Here is a 20,154-nt window from a genome sequence, read left to right as displayed (position 1 = left end):
ATACATGCATGACAGAAAAGGAGGTACAACTAATAAATGAATATCTGTGTATAAATACATGTAAAAAAACCCCAATTATATCCTGTAGTTTTCCATGAAACTATTTAACCATGTACAAATAGATCCTGTTTGCAGTTACCAAGGGGCAAAATTTTTCTCTTAGCTATGTATGGTGAAACACAGCATTATTATCCTGCTATTAGTAACAAAAATACATGAGAGTACCCTTTAGTACAGTAACGACAAACTCTCTGCTTTTACAGACAGAACAAAATAGTAAACACAGTACTGCTACTGAAGTTCAGGAAGATGTTTTACTACAGCAGACAGAATTTATTCTAATAGCTGTAGAAGACTAATCTGGTGGCACTCTATGATGGAGTGACTGTGTTAGTAGATAAGGGAAGAGCAACTGATGTCATCATCTTGACTTCTGTAAGGCCTTCGACATGGTCCCCCACAACATCCTTGTCTCTAAATTGGAGAGAGATGGGTTTGATGCATGGAGTACTTGATGGATAAGGAATTGGCTGGATGGCCACATCCAAAGAATTGCAGTCAATGTCTCAATGTCCAAATGCAGATCAGTGACAAGGGATCAGTGATCAGTGACCCTTCAGGGGTCCATACTGGGACCAGTACTGTTCAGTATCTTTATTAATGACACAGACAGTGGGACTGAGTGCACCCTCAGCCAGTTTGTGGATGATTCCAAGCTGAGTGGTGTAGCAGATACACTTGGGGGAGAGGATCCCATCCAGAGAGACCTTGACAGCCTGGAGAAGTAGGCCCATGTCAACCTCATGAAGTTCAACAAGACCAAATGCAATGTCCTGCACCCAAGATGGGGCAATCACCAGTATCAGTACAGACTGGGGAGATGAAGAATTGTGAGCAGCCCTGCAGAGAAGGACTTGAGGATATTGGCAGTTGAAAAACTGGATATGAGCCAGCAATGTGACTTTCAGCCTCAAAAGCCAATTGTATTCTGAGCTGCATGACAAGAAGTGTGGCCAGCAGGTTGAGGGAGGTGATTTTAGGCCTCTACTGTGCTCTGGTGAGACCCCACCTGGAGTACTGCAATCCAGTTCTAGGATCCTCAGCACAGGAAAGACATGGACCTGTTGGAGCAGGTCCAGAGTCGGGGGGCACAAAAATGCTCAGAGGGATGGAACACCTCTCATATGAGGAAAGGCTGAGGTAGTTGGGGTTCACCCAACTTCACCCTGGAGAAGAGAAGGCTCTGGGGACACCTTAGTGTGGCATTTCAATATTTAAAGAGTGCTTATAAGAAAGATGGAGAAAGACTTTTTACCAGGGCCTGTAATGACAGGACAAGGGGCAATAGTTTTAAACTGAAAGAGGGTAGATTTAAAATGGATATAAGGAAGACATTTTTTAGGATGAGAGTGGTAAGACACTGGAACAGGTTGTCTGGTGAAGTTGTGAATGTCCTATCTTCGGAAATGTTCAAGACCAGGTTCGATGGGGCTTTAAGCAATGTGATCTAGTAGAAGGTGTCCCTGCCCATGGCAGGGGTTGGACAAGATGATCTTTAAAGTTACCTTCCAACCCAAATCATTCTATGATTCTGTGATTCTGGATAGTTCAAGATGAACCTTCTTTGCAAGGTAAGCTTCAGAGTATTCCAACAATAAGAGAAAAGAGAGTAAGAAAAAAATTTTGACTCAACTTTTAGCTTAGTCACTTGCATATTCAATTTATTTGAAAAAAAAACCAGTATACACTACGAATAAGGATAAACTTTACTGTTTCTATCTGTATTAAATTTCTATTGAAGTTAGTAATAGCCTTCCTCAAGTAGAGATCACAAATATGGAACTTCAGAATTACCAGTTATAGTTTAAGAGGCTTTTCCTACAATCTATGAAATTACCTAAAGAATGCACACTTAGAAGCCAGATAACAATTTTTTTTTTCTTTCAAAGGTGCATATCAAATCCCTTCTGTTTTATGGTAATACACAAGACAGTGACCTTGCTATTTTATTTTTATTGACAACATTCAGTAGCATTTTGCATGAATTATTGCAGAACCCACGTGGCATCATCTGTATCACACTGCAATTTTAACGGTCTTCTAACTGAATGACTCCCAGAAGGGGAATAAACACTACTAGTTCAAATATTCACATGCAAATAGGTGTTTGTATGAATAGCTATGTATAAATGATAATTATGTGTCTATATATTCTACTTTTTCCTTTCTGCAATACTCTTTGCTCTCTGGAATTTAAATGAACAGATATCCACAACTACTAGTAAAAGTGAAAGCTTATTTAAAAATATTTTTGTCTATGCTTACAGCTCTCCACACTTGACATGTCAGAATTGTTTACAGTGTCATTCACCTGCAGTTTTATTCTCTTTCTAGACAAGGTAACTAATGGAGAACAGACAGTTTTCCAAAGCAGTGATTTTTTTTTCTTTTTCTTTTTTTCCATTACTTATTGCACTGTTCAAAGTGGGGAAGTTTGGGTACTGAACCTCAGGTTGGAGGCTGGGAAAAGGTTTTTTTGCTGTAGGAATTCATTGCTGTGGGTGACCGAACAGGGCGAAAATCAACATGGGGATGAGAGCCGGAGACAAGCCAGAGTAAGACTCTACACGTAGACAACTGTTGCTTGGTACTCCACCTTTCCTCTGGTTTTGGATGAAAAAGAGAGAAACCTTAGCATATCTAGTGCTGTAACAAAACAGCAAAATAATGGATGCTTGTGCAACTTAAGGAGGCAACGTTGCTAAAAAATCTCCCTACCCCATAGGATCCTAAGTTGCACTGAAGCCAGAACATGGTGCAGGTGTGATCCAGGACCCCATCTCTATTGCAGAAGCAAGAAACCATCATGCAGCTGATTGCAGGCAACTTTGCTGTTATGAAAAATGGTGTTTTCGACAGCAAGCTCTGTTGCGGTTGCAATAACAGCGTTGAAGCAGGAGCAGGTCATAGAATCATAGAATCATAGAATTGTTTAGGTTGGAAAAGACCTTTAAGATCATCCAGTCCAACCATTAACCTACACTACCAAGTCCACACTAAACCAATCAAGGGTAGACTAGACTAAACCATGTCTCAAAGTGCCACATCTACCCGGTTTTTGAACACTTCCAGGGATGGGACTCCACCACCTCTCTGGGCAGCCTGGTCCAATGCTTGACCACTCTTTCTGTGAAGAAATTTTTCCTAATATCCAACCTAAACTTCCCCTGGAGCAGCTTGAGCCCATTTCCTCTTGTCCTATTGCTAACTACGTGGGAGAAGAGACCAACATCCACCTCACTACAACCTCCTTTCAGGTAGTTGTAGAGAGCGATAAGGTCTCCTCTCAGCCTCCTCTTCTCCAGGCTAAACAACCCCAGGTCCCTCAGCCGCTCCTCGTAAGACCTGGGGTCCAGACCCTTCACCAGCTTCGTTGCCCTTCTCTGAACACGCTCCAGCACCTCAATGTCTTTCTTGTATTGAGGGGCCCAAAACTGGACACAGTATTCCAGGTGCAGCCTCACCAGCGCCGAGTACAGGGGGACAATCACCTCCCTGCTCCTGCTGGCCACACTGTTCCTGATACAAGCCAGGATGCTGTTGGCCTTCTTGGTTACCTGGGCACACTGATGGCTCATGTTCAGCCGGCTGTTGACCAACGCCCCCAGGTCCTTTTCAGCCAGGCAGCTTTCCAGCCACTCTTCCCCAAACCTGTATCGTTGCATGGGGTTGTTGTGAGCGAAGTGCAGGACCTGGCACTTGGCCTTGTTAAACCTCATACAATGGTCCCCACTGAGTTTGTAAGAACAGTCAGTCAGTCAAGTGATCTTCTCCAAAGAGTGGGTCATATGGTGACATTCAAAACTTGAAAGTAGTAATAGATCTTACCACTACAAACTGCCTTTGAATATGTCTTTAAAAGCACAATACACCCATAAAATATTAAGAATAATGTCAATGTAGTACCACTATCTCACATTTCAGGAGACAAATACTCAGGCAGGAAGTCAGCAGCCTTTTTTTAACAGTAAATGCCACATTATGTAGTTATAGGCAAAACTAGAGAAATCAGTGGCCTTTCTTTCTGGGAGCTTACACTATAAACATACCTACACAGAGAGCCCTTATACAACCACAGGAACCATAAACTTCACCAGGCAGCTCTTTTTCTTCTCTAGAACAGCCTCGCTCCAACACTCTCACCCACACTGCACAAGGTACTTTCATTTGTGCTTGCAAAAGCCCTATGGTAGCAAAATATCAGTCTGCCATGAAGGTGCACAAGCAGTAAAAGTTACAAACTGCTTTAAAAAACTGCATACCATTATTGGCATGTTATTGAACATCTCTCTTCCTGATCGTTTTTTTTTTTCTTTTCTTCTGAGACCTCAGCATTATCTATACCATTTTCTGGACTCCACTGGAGAAAAAAAACCCACCCTGAATACTACGTTAAAACAAACAGTTTTATTTCAACCCTATTATTATAACTCCTATTAGTATTTTCTGCCATTTTGCATGCCAACTTTCTTTATGGTATTCTTTCAGTATTCAGGCTTTCTTTTCTTTAGTTTAACTGCTCTGAGACAAGCCTTAACCTTCAACATATGAGTATGGAATCTCCATCCTTAGAGGTACTAAGAAAAAATTATTTATAAATAAATAAAACATATTATTCAAGACTGAATAAGGAGCCACCTTTGTGATTGCTCTAGGCCATCCCTCATATCAGAAAGAAATGAAAGAGTAAAGTGCAAGTAAGGCCTTGAGTATCATACTTATAAGCTATATTTATCAGACCTTATCCAAATTCATATAGCTCTTAGTCAAGCTGAGATTTTTTCACTAAGAAAGAAATTAATATTTGAAGACATGTCCAGATAATAAATATTTATTATTTATTTTCATTTTCTCATAAAAGGAATATATTTCTTTAGCCCAAATGCTCAAAAAAACCACAGCCCCTCATTTTGTAATACAATTGTCACTGGAAAGTCGAGCATTGGAACAAGACAGCTACTCTTTATAAATCTGAACAGTTACAAGCACTGGACTACTCAATGGAATTATTTAATAATGAATTGTCTCTTTTAAGTTCAGATGATATTTATGTAATGAATTGGGAAAATGATTCAAGAATCTTTCGCAGGTTTGTAAAATCTAACTGGCTTCTTGTAGTCAGGGATAAAATAGATACAGGGCTATTAAAAATTTATATATTTGCAGTTGTTTATAAAACCGAGATTTTTTTCCAAAAACACCATGAAAAAAAAATAATTATTCTAAACTTCCCACAGAGTGTCCTATTATTACAGGATTGGTCTAAACTGCTGCAATGTTATTTTGGGAACATTATTGTATTTGAGTTGTTCTGACAGAGGAGACTGACCAATACTTCCTGTTTTGCACGAGACAGGTCTTTTCTTTCAAGCACGTTTCAGTTGCAAGTAGCACGAGGAAATCTCAAAACAGAGGCATTAACTCTAAATACTCCAACATGCAGCCGGCACGTGACTGTGCAGCCACCGAATATACTGCAAAACACAAGGGCCAGGCACTGTGCCCATCACCTGTGGCCGAGCAGAGGAGCACGGCGTAGGTTCATACATTATTGCTGCCCTGCACCCCCACAATCACTGCTCCTGAGGAGCCCCAGCCCTTCCTGGGACAGGGTTTTCAGTACCCCAGCCAAAACCAGGCACGGGGATACAGTGCTCCAGGCAGGGTGGTGCTGTGTCACTGCTATTCTCTTTACTGGACTAGATATAACCAGTGATACTAATTTCTTGGTTTCGGTTTAGCACACTTTTATCCTCATAAGACAGTTAAGCATCTGCATAACTTCCATCATTGAAGTACTTTGACAGACTTCAAAGAGACCACTAGCACGCTTTATCTTAAACACTTCCGTAGGTATTTATGGAACTGTGGTTTTTTAGTGGGGTTTTCTGAACTGGTGAGAACAGTCAGTACTATTCTGAAAGTCCAAATTGTTTGTGTAGGGGTAGCCCATGAATCGTACCTGCAGCATTTGTTCGTCCTCTAAAAATATCGTCATACGCTTTCCATTGTGGGGTCACCTGGTAGGCGTGGATGAACACCACAAAAACCACTACCAAGCACATTAATGGCACCAGAGCAGCAGTGAAGAGAGCAGCATAGGCATTTGGAATGAAGCACCTGATGGAAAAAATGGAAAAAAGTGCTGTTTATAAACATAAGAGACACCTTGAACAGTCACGAATGAAATTTCAAAACCAAATGTTTTTGGAAAAGGATATGCTTTAGAAACCACAAATTCTTTATTCCCAGAGTAACCGTGATAGGATGCATTGGGGTCTGTTGGTTCTTATCTCCTTATTGTATCTTAAGAAATATACTATTTGCACCTTAAAAGTATGCATGTTATATTTTAGCTTAACCAATGTAGAAGAGATTTAAACTGTTGCAATAGAACAAATTATATTTTAACAAACTCTGTGCATGCTATATTCATTCAATGTGATGACTCTTAGTCACCAAAGTCTAAAAGGGCATTATGCAATTTTCTATACTTAGCTTCTGAAACCACAAATGAAATTTTGAGAAATATATTTTTAAAATAAATGAACAAGTCTTAAAGGCAAGGCAACTATTCCTTCTCAAGTTGTTGGAAATGGTATGTCATTTGCACACTGAAGCCAAATGCTCACTCCCTCCCATTTTTTTTTAAGTTGTCCTGTCTCGCCTTACTCATTCCATTTATTAAAGTTAAAATTATTTATAAAGATGTGACAGGAACATGAGCTATTACTGAAAAAGAGTCAAATTACACATATAAGATGATGATTTCAAGGAAATGGAGATGACAGCTAAAGAGAGCTCTTGATGGTATGAAAGATCAGGGTTTTCTCTGAACTCCCCTGAGGTCAGTATGTGCTTTACTGCCACTGACCTACTCTAGAGATGACGCACAATGGAGCGGCCCAAGGGACGGCTCGGGAGTCAGTATGTCTAGAGAGTATGTGGTCATTGCTATCCCTGTTAAGAGGGTGTAACTTACCCAGCCCTTCTGTTTGTGAGGTCAGCTCTGCTAAATAAGCTTAGAGTCAATACTGGTATAATATACATCTGAGAAGAGCCTGGGTACATGTTTCACTGGTATACCTGGCATATTTTCTGGGTTTGCTTAGGTGAACATGTGTACTCTGTCCAGGAAGTCCTGCAAGACTCTGGGATTGCATTCTGTGTCAGCTCTCCAGAGTATCAATCAGGCACACTCAGTGAATCCCAAAATAATTTCCAGCAGAATCTAGATACCTTCTACAACTCTCTTCAGAAAGTACAGGCTCAGTCAGACACCAAGCTGAGGTACCACCTGATAACATCACTGCGCAAGTAAACAAGCAACAGAGAACGTAGGAACCCTCTAGTGCAATTAAAGGTGTTTGTTTCACAGAATCACAGAATGGTTGAGGTAGGAAGGGACTGCTGGAGGTCATCTTGTCCAACCCCCTGCTCAAGCATGGATACATAGAGCTGGTTGCCCAGAACTGTGTCTAGGTGTTTTTTTAATATCTCCAAGGATGGAGACTCCATGACCTCTCTGGGCAACCTGTGCCAATGCTCAGTCACACTCACAGTGAACAAGTGTTTCCTGATGTTCAGATGGAGCCTCCTGTGTTTCAGTGTGTGCCCGTTACCTCTGGCCCTGTCACTGGGCACCTCTGAAAAAAGCCTGGCTCCATGCTCTTTGAACCCTCACTACAGGTATTTATATACATTAATAAGATGCCCCTGAGCCTTCTCTTCTCCAGGATGAACAGTCCCAGCTCTCTCACCCTTTCAGAGATGCTCCAGTCCCTTACTCATCTTGGTGGCCCTTTGCTGGACTTTGTCCAGTCTGTCCACATCTTTATTGTACTGAGAGCCCAAAACTGCACCCAGTGTTCCAGGTGTGGCCTCACGAGTGCTCAGCAGAGGCCACAACACGGTTGTTTCCTGGACATGACCTGTGATCCATTTCATCCTTCTAATTTTTAATATTGGTATGAATGTTATTTTTGTTCCCCAAATGTACTCTTGAGTGGGCCCAGTTAGCATTAAGACCTGAAGGCACATTACCATAACCTATGCTGCTTTTAATGATTATACCAAAGCCAAGAATCTTAGCACAAGTATAGTCTTCTATAAAACCATATTAATGTTCTGAAACCTGTAATTTTTTTTGATTTGATACATTTTTGTATTTCAGAGATCACGTATACTCTTAAAAAACTATCTGAATGTCTTCAGAGTTTTCTGTGAACACTCCTTTACATTCAGTTAACAAAAGATGCATAAAAGTGACAACCCACAGAGATGGGTCACTTTTACTAATACCCCTAGGCACTTGCTCTAAAAAAGACACTGAAAATTTATGTAGACAAGAAATATGCAAAGCCATATTAACCTACAAAGCTTACTCTGGATTTTGTTCTTGAAAGCAATGGTAAGCAATTCAACAATGACTACTACTTCCTGTAAGTTTTATTCACATATAGTAGTGTAGTGTGATGATATATGTTGAAAAATATCTTTTATGCTGAAATCATATGGGATATCATTACAGGGACCAGCTGAAAATATTTATTATACTTGACACTGGGGGCACACATTTATTATTCAATTACCATGAGACATTTGCCACTTGGAACTACTGTGTGTCTTGTATTCCTAGCATTGGATGGGAACAGAATAGAATAAAAATGTCCCAAAACATCAACTAAGTTGGTGTTCCAGAACACAACTATTCTATAGAAAAAGGCCTAGAAAGACTGATGCGGAAACTGGAATGAACTGTATAATTACAAACCTTACTTGTTTAAAGAAGAGCGTTAGCTCCTGCAGTATAGCCTTTAAGCAAGTTGCTTTTTTTTTTTTTTTCTTTTGAAACAGGCACTAGACTTTGTAAAGTAAATCTTTAATCCATGGAAGACAGAGACATTGTGCATAAGAAGTTATTGTTGTATTTTGTTCTTGGGTGAGTAACTATAAGGTTTTTGGTTTGTTTGTTTTGAATCTGTGTAATAGCAAAAAAAAAAACCAACAAAAAAAACCCCAACCCTACAGCTACCAGTTGAAACACATGCCTTGTACAATGGGCATAAGAAAAAATGAAACACTGTTTTCTTCTTCAGAGACTGTCATTTTATTACAAAGTTTCTGTGACTATTAACACTTTTTATTACCAAATTGTACTTTTTTTCCCTCTGACTGTTTTGAGAAGTTTTGCTACCAGCTTACATGTCTTCTAGCATTGAAAAGACAACTGTTTAGCTTTCGTCCCAGGCTGGCTCCACTCTTGCCCTTCTTGGCTATTGTTATCTGACTGGAGGGTCCATCTTTGGTTCTGTTTTGACCACTTTGTTCTGACTATTGACTTTGTTTTGATCCCTGATTTTGTCCTGATTACTATAAATTTCTCTGGTAACCTTGACAGTAACATATTCCCATTGGTTGATTCTCTTCCACTACTCTTAGCTAAACTAATTTATTTTCATTATCTTCAAGACTCCCTCTGCTAGCCTCCCAATCTCCTACCCCACTCATGGTGTCACTTTTCCCATAAACAGCACTCTACTTCCATCTCAAATGTTTCTAACTTACAAATATTTTTCTCCAACTTCTGAGAACATTAGACACATTGTCCAAAGCCTGTGTAGGTCTATATCTGTTATAATTCTACTAAAGAGGCTAGAAATAATTTTAGAAATAATTGTCTTTAGTATATATCTTCTCCAAGGTATAATTCCATACTAGTATGTATTGATTTGTTAACCATTTTAGAACTGGAAAAAAAAACAAACCAGAAACTATATGAGTTTTTTCCCTTCAATACGAAGCAATAAAACACTTACTTTACATATTTTTGCCAGGACTAGAATGATGAGAAACAGCTTTGATTATGTAAGATTTTTTTTCTCTCTTGAGAACAACTGCAGATGTTCATTCAAGCTAAATTGATACTTTTAAATACAACAAAAATGGAGAGATTAGAACATACAAATTAACGGACAATATCATCTTCCCTTTGGAAAAGACTCAGTATCAGAAAATCACATACATTTAAATTGATTCATTGATTAAAATGACCTCACTGGCCAGCCAGAATCATGGCTTTAATGCTGGGTTTGCTTTTTTTTTTCCCCTTCTAATCTATAAAAAGGGATTGCTAGGCTTGCTTTCTTCTCAAGGGGGTGAAGCATGTTTATCTGACCCTTTAAGTGTCTTTGTAAAGCTTTCTATGATCTCTTAAACCATAACATTTCCTGTAATCTGGAGAGGGATTCCAGCTACATAAGATACAGAAGGCCCTCTTTTATTTTTCCTGATATTTTTAAAGTAAAAAGAGAAAACAATTGACATGATATATACTGGAACTATTTGTTAACACAATTACATAATTAATACTAAAAATAAGGAAAAAAAACAAACAACCAAGCAACATTGCTAAGGAAATAACGACTACTTAAAAAAATTAATGAAGGTATTCAGTTAAAGGACTGACATATTTTGTTCCCTTCTAAGCAAGAAAGATTTAAAATAGCTCAATGTGTTATAGACAGTCTCATTCCTTTATTGCCATGTCTTGAATTCCAGGGACAATTTCCTTCAAATGCATCTTGAAACTATGCAAGGTTAAGTTTGACGAAAAATTACAAGTCTTTTGGTCTGACAAAAAATATTTGGTTTTCTGTTTTAGTTTTGTCAGCAGGCAGCTAGCCTTTTGACGTTTACTTGTCATGAGTTTCTCTCAAGAGCCAGACCTAGATTATTATTATTACTGTTGTTGTTGCTATTTTTTTATTTATTATTTATTTTAACTTTCATTATTATTATTTAATCTGGGGCACAAAGCTTGACAGCTCTTGATCTTTTCCCTTGCTTTTGGCACTGCTGGTTGGGGGGTAGCCTGGCACAGAGAACAGAGAATAGTGGCACCATGTAAGTTTGCTCATATTGCACATATTACATCAGGAAGGTCAAAGGTAAAGGTCAGACACATGGATTTGCACTTATATTTGTATTTCATCACATCCATTTAGAAAACAAAAGCTGTGTACCTAAAAAAAACTCACTAATGAAAGCCAAAGCTTGAATCCTTTATTCATGCTTACTCAGCAAATTTGTCACAAAGTAGATGAGACTGCTAAGAAATGAAAATATGCAAGTTAGGTTATGATCTACATACATTACTAGATGTCCACAAACTCTGGGCTTTCTTAAAAAACAACTTGTTCTGTTCCAGATCTTGGCTCTGTTGTGGAAGAAGGCTACATTACCCTTGAGTTGGCACTTCATATTTCTTCTAGAACATGCTCAAAAATTTTCTACTAAGTGCAGAGCAGGCCAGACAATTGAAATGTTTTTTTGCAAATAATTACATGATAAAAAATTGTTAATCTGACAAATTATCTGCAGCAAAGTGTGTATGACCTGTATCTAAACAACATACCAAAACCTGAAATGTCTCTCTTTTATGAACTCATCCTAGATGATGATATTTTATCTGCTTCTGATGTTTTGGGCAGCTTAACAGTTTGATAATCGACCCTCTTTTGAAAACATTATAGGTTTTTGATAGGCAGAAGCTCTGGGCTTTCAATTTCGACACAGTTGTTAAGTAAAACCCTCTGAGAAGATCTGATGTCTTGCACTGCATCTCAGAATCACCAATGAATTCAGTTCTCTTGTATATGTTTGCTTGCAATTTCAGCTGACAAATTGCTCCTGTGTGGGCCTGCGTCTAGTGCAATAATTCTTAGAGGAGTTTATGCTGTTCCCTCTGGTCCCTTCTTCCAACTTGCTGCTTGTTTTGGAATACTGATGTTCTTCATGTCGAATACCTTCACAGCTTTTGGCAGTGAGGTACAAAACCAAAACAGTCCAGGTAATGCTGTACTATTTTATTTCCCTTAGCACCAAGCTAAAGACCCTGGTCCATGGACTCTGCACACACAATTCAGGAGTGCTGATGTGTTATGCACATGGCCATCTACCATGACAGTAGAATAAATGGAGTGAATCAATGCAGAGTGGCTCATGAGCCACTGAGCTCTAAAGAAGAGCATTTTAAAGCAAACAAAAAATAATGCTCATTTACTTTAAAACTGCATGCAGTAAAATGTGGGGTTTGAGACTGAATCAGTGGTGAGCATACTCTTAAAGCAGATAATTGTGTCAGCTTTTGCAGTGTGAAAGCCTCCTGAACCTGACAAATTCTCAGCCTGAGAAGATTATACAGTTCCGATCTTTTTTTGGTTTATATTGCAACAGTAGTAATTTTCCATAAATACATTAAGCAACAAGATTAATGTTTGTGCTGTGTTTTGTTTTCCTCTCCCCTGACAGGGAAAGAAATATGTAGACAATTTTGTTTGTATGTGCTGGTTTTTTTAAAAAATTGCTTATGTTGCTATGAACAGATGTGAAGAAAACCAGTCAGAAAGGGTATGCTGAGCTTAAAACAGGTAATCTTGGAGATGATAGTCACTAGTTCCTGAGGAAATTCAAGCCACATTCATAGCAGAGAAATTTCTGTTTCTAGAGCAGATAAGATTCTAGAGACTTCTATAAGATTATACAAAAATTCACAGTGCCAAAGGGACACAGGTTTAGACCCATAGTCTTCATTCCACTTCATGCAGTCTTCTAGATACTCTAACAACAGACCACACAACATCATGAAAACACAGACTCAACATGTATTAAAATTAAGTGGAAAATCCATTTAAAGAGAGTGGCCCAATCTGTTGTGCTTTATGGCCATCTTGGGCAATGGAAGGTGGTGTAGCACTTACTTGGAGGTTTTTTAAGCTTTCCTGCACAGACAGGAACTTTGCAACCCAGCCAAAAAACAGATGCATATATACCAGATGCCACCTTGCTACCTAACATTGCAGCAAGTGTTGGCCTGTGATGGTATCCTGGATACAGGTGTGGGATGATTTAACACAAGTGAGAATTTGAAAATATTTTTGAAGTACCATCATTGCTGTCTATGTGAACCTTTTACTAAAGGAAATTGTACTGTGGCTGAGAACTAAAAATCTTTTCTCTCCATAAAAAAAGCTTTTCTCTATACCACACCCTACGTCATTACTGCCTGATATCTGTCTAGCCTGGAACACACAACCTTTGCAAGAAACTTGTTTTATTGCTTCACAGCACTTACCTCCAGAGACCATCTCCCAGTGTTAAACTTAAATCTTTCTCGGTGAGGTGTACGCATGTTACATCTTAGCATTGCCAACACAGATGTGAGAAACAGATTTTTCCCTTGTTTGCTGCAACGTTTCTTTATCTACTTGTAAATTACTACAGTTTCCCCCTCCAGTCTTCTTTTAACTGAATAGTCCTAGATCTTTCAGTCTTTCTGAGCATATTTTATATTTAAGTCCTTTGCTAGTCTCATTGCTTACATCACTTTGCTAATGTATTTATTAAATTATGGGGTCCACCACCTTTGATAGTATTTTATCTCAGTATGTGACCACAGCAGAAAGACTTTATGCGTCCTTAAGACTAAGTTGCTTTACAGATAGGCCAATACCATGTCTGCCTTTTGTGCCATAGCACAAAGTTGTTGACTCATGCTCAGTTTATCATCCACAATATGCACGAGATCTTTTCGTGAAGAACTGGTAAACAGCCAGTTATTCCCCAACCTATTTTTGCATAGCTAATTATTCTTGGCAAGATACAATTCTTTCCACATGTCCTCACTGAATACCATACTGCTTTTCCAGAACAGATCTCAGATGTCAATAACATTATGAATTATAACCGACATTCAATGTACTTCTTTCCAGCTTTGTGCTGTGTTAAATTTGAATGGAAACTCCTTTATCCCAGGCTTGTATTATATGAGGCAAATGTAATATTTTCCAGTCCATTAGTAAGCAAGGAAGATGTTGAACAATGTTTGAAGGATGTTTTGAAGTCATGATTCCTTGCCAAGTTTCATCTAAGAATTCTGAAAAAATTTACCTGAGAACATAGTTAGTCTTTTGACAGCCTTTTTAATATGTCTTGGAATATATAGTGAAATTTGAGATGACTAGACATATACTAATATTGCTCCAAAGGTCAGAAAGGGCAACAACATGATCTAACTGACATATCAGCCTGTTGAACAGATCTAACAGAACACAGATGAGACATGATAAAACATTCAGCTCACAAAGAATTAAGAAGAAAAAATCAAGATGCTTTTCTGGACAACAGACTACATCAGATAAACTTGATTTCATTCTTTCATGAGGTTACAGGTTTGGTTTATAAATGCACTTGGAAACTTGACACTATTTGAATTACACAGCTGGATGCAACACAAGGAAAGAAAATTTGTAAAACCTACTACACACCTACCAAACTCACTAGCTAGTTCTTAATTTTGCAGAAAATAATTTGGAATTACTGTGGATTACATTAAGCAGGACATGAGTCGTAACTTTATGCTACTTCAAAGAGGTAGATGTCATACTTGGGTGTTCAAACAGCAGTATGTGTTGCAAAACATATGAAGTAACTGTGAAGGTTACCAGAGGTCTTATAAATGTGTTCCACTCAGAAAGACTGAAAAAAATTGTTTTGCTTTGTTTTGCTTGTTTTTTTTTTTTTCCCCTAAAGAGAAGGGACATGTATTGGCAAAGTACAAGTAGCCAAAGGAACTGGAAATCTAAGAGTAGGAAAAAAAAAATACTACTTTCTCCATATTGTAATACATTTTTCTTGCTGTGAAACACAAGCTGAGTGGCTTAAACTATAGCAAGATTGGCTGACAGCTATCAGAAGAGTCACCGCAGGGATTAGGCCTATTTAGCTGATCCAGAAGGATCAGGGCTACATCCCTTAAAAGAAGATGCAGACACAAACCTGCAAGGTACTTTCAAGACCAGAAATTAATGCTTGAGGGAAAAAAATATAAAATTAGCTAAAGCACATGCCTTACAATGAAAGATATTAGGCAGCTCTTGTTTCTCTGTTTGAACCATTCTTTCTAACGAAGCCCCTGAGGCTCAGTTCTACTGTAGATAAAGCTCACTCTTCTGGTGAACACTTGTTAAACATTTCCTAAGCAATCCACAGAGTAAAGCCCAAAGCAGGAAACAGAGAAGATCAGCTGAGTTTTCTTTTTTCCACCGTAGATAATTTCTTAATTCTACTCCTTCCCTTCCCTTCCCTTCCCTTCCCTTCCCTTCCCTTCCCTTCCCTTCCCTTCCCTTCCCTTCCCTTCCCTTCCCTTCCCTTCCCTTCCCTTCCCTTCCCTTCCCTTCCCTTCCCTTCCCTTCCCTTCCCTTCCCTTCCCTTCCCTTCCCTTCCCTTCCCTTCCCTTCCCTTCCCTTCCCTTCCCTTCCCTTCCCTTCCCTTCCCTTCCCTTCCCTTCCCTTCTTATCAATAACTGCAAACTATGCACATGCACAGCATAACTGCATGCATCCAGAGAACATGCCTAGCATCTATTTTATTTACATCCTATTTGGTATTTGACTAGGATGTTGCCTGCCCCTGCCTCTGATGATAAGCAAGCTCATTTATATCCATAATCAACTACAATATTGCACAGTCCAAACTGCATAATAGGAAATGTAATCCTTCAGATGCACAATGATGAAAACCACATGTATCGCTCCAGTCTAACAATGCAGTGTTTACTTTATGCAGTACCCAAAATAACGTTTACTAAAAACTTTACTTCCACTGCTAATATGTCTTGCATTCTGCTACTGGTCAGAGAATCTCTCTCTAAAGATATGCATAAGACATAAACAAGAGAATTTTTAAACAACCCATCAGCAAAGATTTTTTTTTTTCTCTTGCAAAGGGCAAAGTACATTGCAATACAATACAACATCCCAAGCATTACAATTTTTTCATAAGCCTTCAGAAAGCAACCATTGGTTTCAGGTGTGCACTGAGTAATAACATGGCATGCAAACAACAGTATTGAGTAATGCTTCAATCATCTATACTTACTAAGCATAGGCTATAAAGATTACAATTTCCATTTGCAGCATAGAATGAAAACTTAATGATGTAAAATAATTTTTACAAGGCTTTTGAGGATGTCAGTGCCAGGTAAAAAAGCACAATGCAGGAGACATGCTGTCAGGACAGTGCTCAGGCAATCAGGCCTCTGCCTTTATGAATGCATTTACCTCCAAGTACAGCTTGAAATAACATTTTTCAACCAAATGTTGGTCCAATGTTGGCACAATACATCTGGTTAAGTGAAAAGGAAAAACAAGGATCTAGGAAGAATTCCCATCCTCATTCAATACTGACTTAGTGGGGAACACCCACACGGGCAAATGAAGATCTAGAGATCTATGGTCAAGCATGGATCCTCTTACCACCCAAAATGCCTAACTCCATTTTGCCTCACTCCAACTAGGTATTTTCAAAACAATGTCCAGGCAGAGGCAGACTGAGTCAAAAAAGTCATTACTGATGAAACTACAGCAGATTTTACTCCTTTGATGCTCTACAGTCTATCAACAGCATTCCAACCCTACTCCAGGCCTTAGGTCTCTCAAAAATACCCATGTCCCAGCCTGTGAGGGCACACCATACATACCTTCAGTTTTGTGTTACAAAAACATTCTCTGGTTGCTGTCAATGCAACTCTCATGTTGTTTCAGATAGTCTGAATTGAAAAAAACCACACAAAGCAATACATTTTATTGCTGTGAAGACTCTTTGAAGAGACCAGAGCAGATACAGGACCAAGTGTTATGTAGTTTTGGCTGGGGGAGAGATTTCAAACAAATGTGAATGAGAACCAGTCTGCGTCACTTAATCTTTAGGCCAGGTATCAGTCCGTGGACCTTTCTTATTTGGCATGAATGTTTGGAATTTGACGTGTCATTTTATAATTTAAAACATTTTCAAAAGTGACAGGTAGCAACCTCCTCAATTCTAGGAATGAAATATCTAATTTTGGGTGATGGTGGATACCTAAGGTATGGTGGATACCTAACAGCTGGAGAGAAGCAGGCCCCTTTATAGTATTTCAAGTTGGTCCTGAAAATTTATACACCAGTATTTTTTTTTCTTTGTCTTGACTTACAGTGGTTAAGATCAAACTTCTACAGAAAACCCAATGATGATTAGGAGAATGTATCTCCTTACAGTTTTATTACAGCATTTATATGTAAATTAAAATCAGCTAATAAAGTACATTGAAATACTGATTCATTACACTAAGTTCATACTGTGATGGTCATATTTCAGTAGTTAAACTAATAAAATATATAAATGAAGGCCTGAACATAAACTGGTCTTTCTGCAAATTTGAATGTCATAATCTCCCAGACAGCAAAAGTGAATGCTTATGCCTGTGCTGTTTCAGAAGCTAAGAGCAGTGTTTGAGCATCTTTGTCTGAAGCAGAAAACTCCAGCAACTACAGAAAACAAAAAAAGGTAATAATTAAATAATGTACTGCAGCTGCATAATGACCTGCATGGAAAGGAAGCAACAGTTTCCATTCTCTTAAAAATACATTGTTATTACATGATGATAATGATAATAATAATAATGATTATGATAATAACATTGTTTTTCTAAATGCCATGCATCCCTCACCAAAAAGTGTAAAAACATGATTTGATAAAAACAAACATCTGTCTTCCAGCAACACTACACAAGGCCATGAATGCCTTGACAAAAATAAGACTCAAAAGGCTGTAGCAGCTGCACTGAAGCTAAGCATTAATGGTCAGATCTACTCTGCATTTCTAACAGCTCATTATTCATAACAACCTCAGGCCCATAGCAAGTTTTAAAAGGAGGAGTGACATGGCTTGGGTAAATCAAACACGGGAAGACAAGAACAGTGGTATCATGACTCAGGAAGACACAGTATGTCCGCTTTCGTGATTCAGTCCTTCAGAAATCTTAGTATGAACACACTGAGAAGGGCCTTCTCTCCAACTAGGCTGATTTTTCTATAGGGCTTAGCAGGGAAGACCAATTTCATACTGATCAGCATAAATTACAGCCACTTCAGGGTACTCTAAATTACACTTGGCAGGCTAGCGAGGTTGTTCAAGCAGTGAAGACCAGATGAAATGCGGCATGGCTTCATATTTTGATGACTCTCTGATATGCAAGGGTTTCTTTTAGCAAGAGGCTCCTCTCAGGAAATAGATTTTTTTTTTTTTTTTTTTGTCTGCTCTGCAACAAGAGAGTAGTTCAAAATAACCAGGAGAGAGCTATCTGATTTATATTTGCATCGGGTAAATCCAATAACCGGCCTTATGGTAGGGTGAAAGCACTGGTTTATAACTGAGTCAAAGGGTGTCACTACAGCTTTCAGAGTCCTGGTGCAGCCCACAGCCCACTGATATTGCCTTGGCAGGATGTGGTTGCCCACCAGCTCTCCTATATTCTTTGGAAAATCCCTGCCACTTTTTTTTAATGACTTGCAAACAAACTGCATGCTTAACCCATGTCGGCCAAATTTCATGGACTGTATCAAATTTTAAACTGAACTCTGATGTCCTTAAATTGAGTCATAGTTCAGCATTATAAAACAGCTTAAGTTCTGGTTTTATGAGAAAAAATCTTGGAAATGTATTTGTTACACACTGGAAATTTCTAATGAAACAGTTTAAGATTTTAAAGTGATATTTACATAAGTACATGCTCTTACTAGAAATATTTTGCCTATTTCTTTCCATTTAAAAAATGTAGCCAGGTGTGAGAACTGGGTCCTAAATGCAAGCAAGTGGATCATAAATACAGACTCCATTGAAATTAAAAGGTGTGAGATGATTACAGAAGTTTTATAAAAAATTACACTCTGCTGGAGTTACATTTTATGCAGAAAAAAGTTTCCTAAAATTAGTGGTTTCCATTCCCAAAGAATAATCTGTTATGTGTAAACCACCTCTGAAATTTAAGACGACAGACACAAGTTATAAATATTACAGTTCTCTCTGCATGATATATATCTAAAGCTTTTTAAATGTCAGTTCCTGTTGCTTCCAGTTCTGAAAAATATCCTTTTTGTAATTTACAAAATAAATTTGCTAAAAATTTATCAGCTTTCTACCAGTAAGAAAAGACATTTAGGAAAGCTAAGAATATGTCAAGTAAAACAAATCAGAAATGTAACAAAATGCACCAACATTTATAAAGATTTCTTATTTTTAACTTAAACAATACAGTGTTTGCTGAACTTCTACCATAAGCTCATGTGGGTGCTGTTACCGATAAGCAAACAACGCTAATATAAATAAATGTTCTGGCTGATAAGTGAACCACAGGCAACCCTTCCTGATATTAGTGAGGGTTTTTTTTAAAACTTTGTCTCAATTATCCCCTGAGAACACAGCCAGAGAATCTCCAGCCCCGGATGTTAACAGAGGCTTTTGCATTATGTAGAATTTGTTTGGGGTTTTCTAGGTGTTTTTTCTTTTCCCCCTGCTTTTGCAAACATATGCAGCTCTCAGTACAGTGTGTGCAGGACGCTGTGCAGAGTGGAAACTCGCGGTGTTGCTGCTCTGGAGGAAGGACCAGTTCCTTTCCTCACAAGCAGTCTGAAAAAACCTGCATGTGTGAGCCTGCAGAGCAGCGAGTCTGCACCCCCGTGCCCCTTATCGAAAGTGCTGCATCTGCTTTTCCCAGATGGTGAAATGGCAGATACACGCCCAGCTGCCTGCGAGGCTGCCCAGCAAAGCTCAGCTCTTGGCTCTGTGCTCTGATGCTGAGCAAATGCCAAAGGCAATGCCCGAGGAGCTCGGGTCCCCTCCGGCAGCAGTCCCACAGCGCGCAGCTACCTCCAGCAAGGAGCACAGCTGGCACCACTTCCACCTGTGTTAGCCACAGGATGACAAACTGCTGCTTGTTGAAGGCTGGGCATTACTGGCTCCACCAGCTGTTTATTAACAGGGTTTTACAAGGCTGTGCTTTGTTAGCTGGTGCCCGCATGCTGCAGAAACAGAGATAAGCCACTCCTTGCAGCAGACAGTCCTGAAGCCAGCGCAGCTCCCTTGGGGAGAAGAGGCACCTAGCAAAGGCGTGGAACAGCAGCTCCTGAGCAAGCACTGAGCCTCTGCCCCAAAAATACCTGTCTGGTTGGAGCTACAAGTTCATCTTACACTTTTGTGCACCTTTGCAAGAAATGT

General features: G+C 39.0%; 1 protein-coding gene across 1 annotated transcript in view; it reads right to left on the bottom strand.

Annotated features, from left to right (window-relative positions):
- ADGRV1 (adhesion G protein-coupled receptor V1) overlaps positions 1-20,154 on the bottom strand; it is a 321,657-nt gene that overhangs the window by 75,097 nt on the left and 226,406 nt on the right. The window contains exon 88 of the mRNA XM_075727117.1: positions 6,023-6,180. Coding sequence (XP_075583232.1) covers positions 6,023-6,180 — 158 coding nt within the window. The remainder of the gene's footprint in view (positions 1-6,022; positions 6,181-20,154) is intronic.

Source organism: Pelecanus crispus, chromosome Z (genome assembly GCF_030463565.1).
Source record: "Pelecanus crispus isolate bPelCri1 chromosome Z, bPelCri1.pri, whole genome shotgun sequence".
Taxonomy (NCBI): Eukaryota; Metazoa; Chordata; class Aves; order Pelecaniformes; family Pelecanidae; genus Pelecanus; species Pelecanus crispus.
Note: the sequence above shows the minus strand (reverse complement) of the source record. Positions and strands in the feature narration are given on the sequence as shown.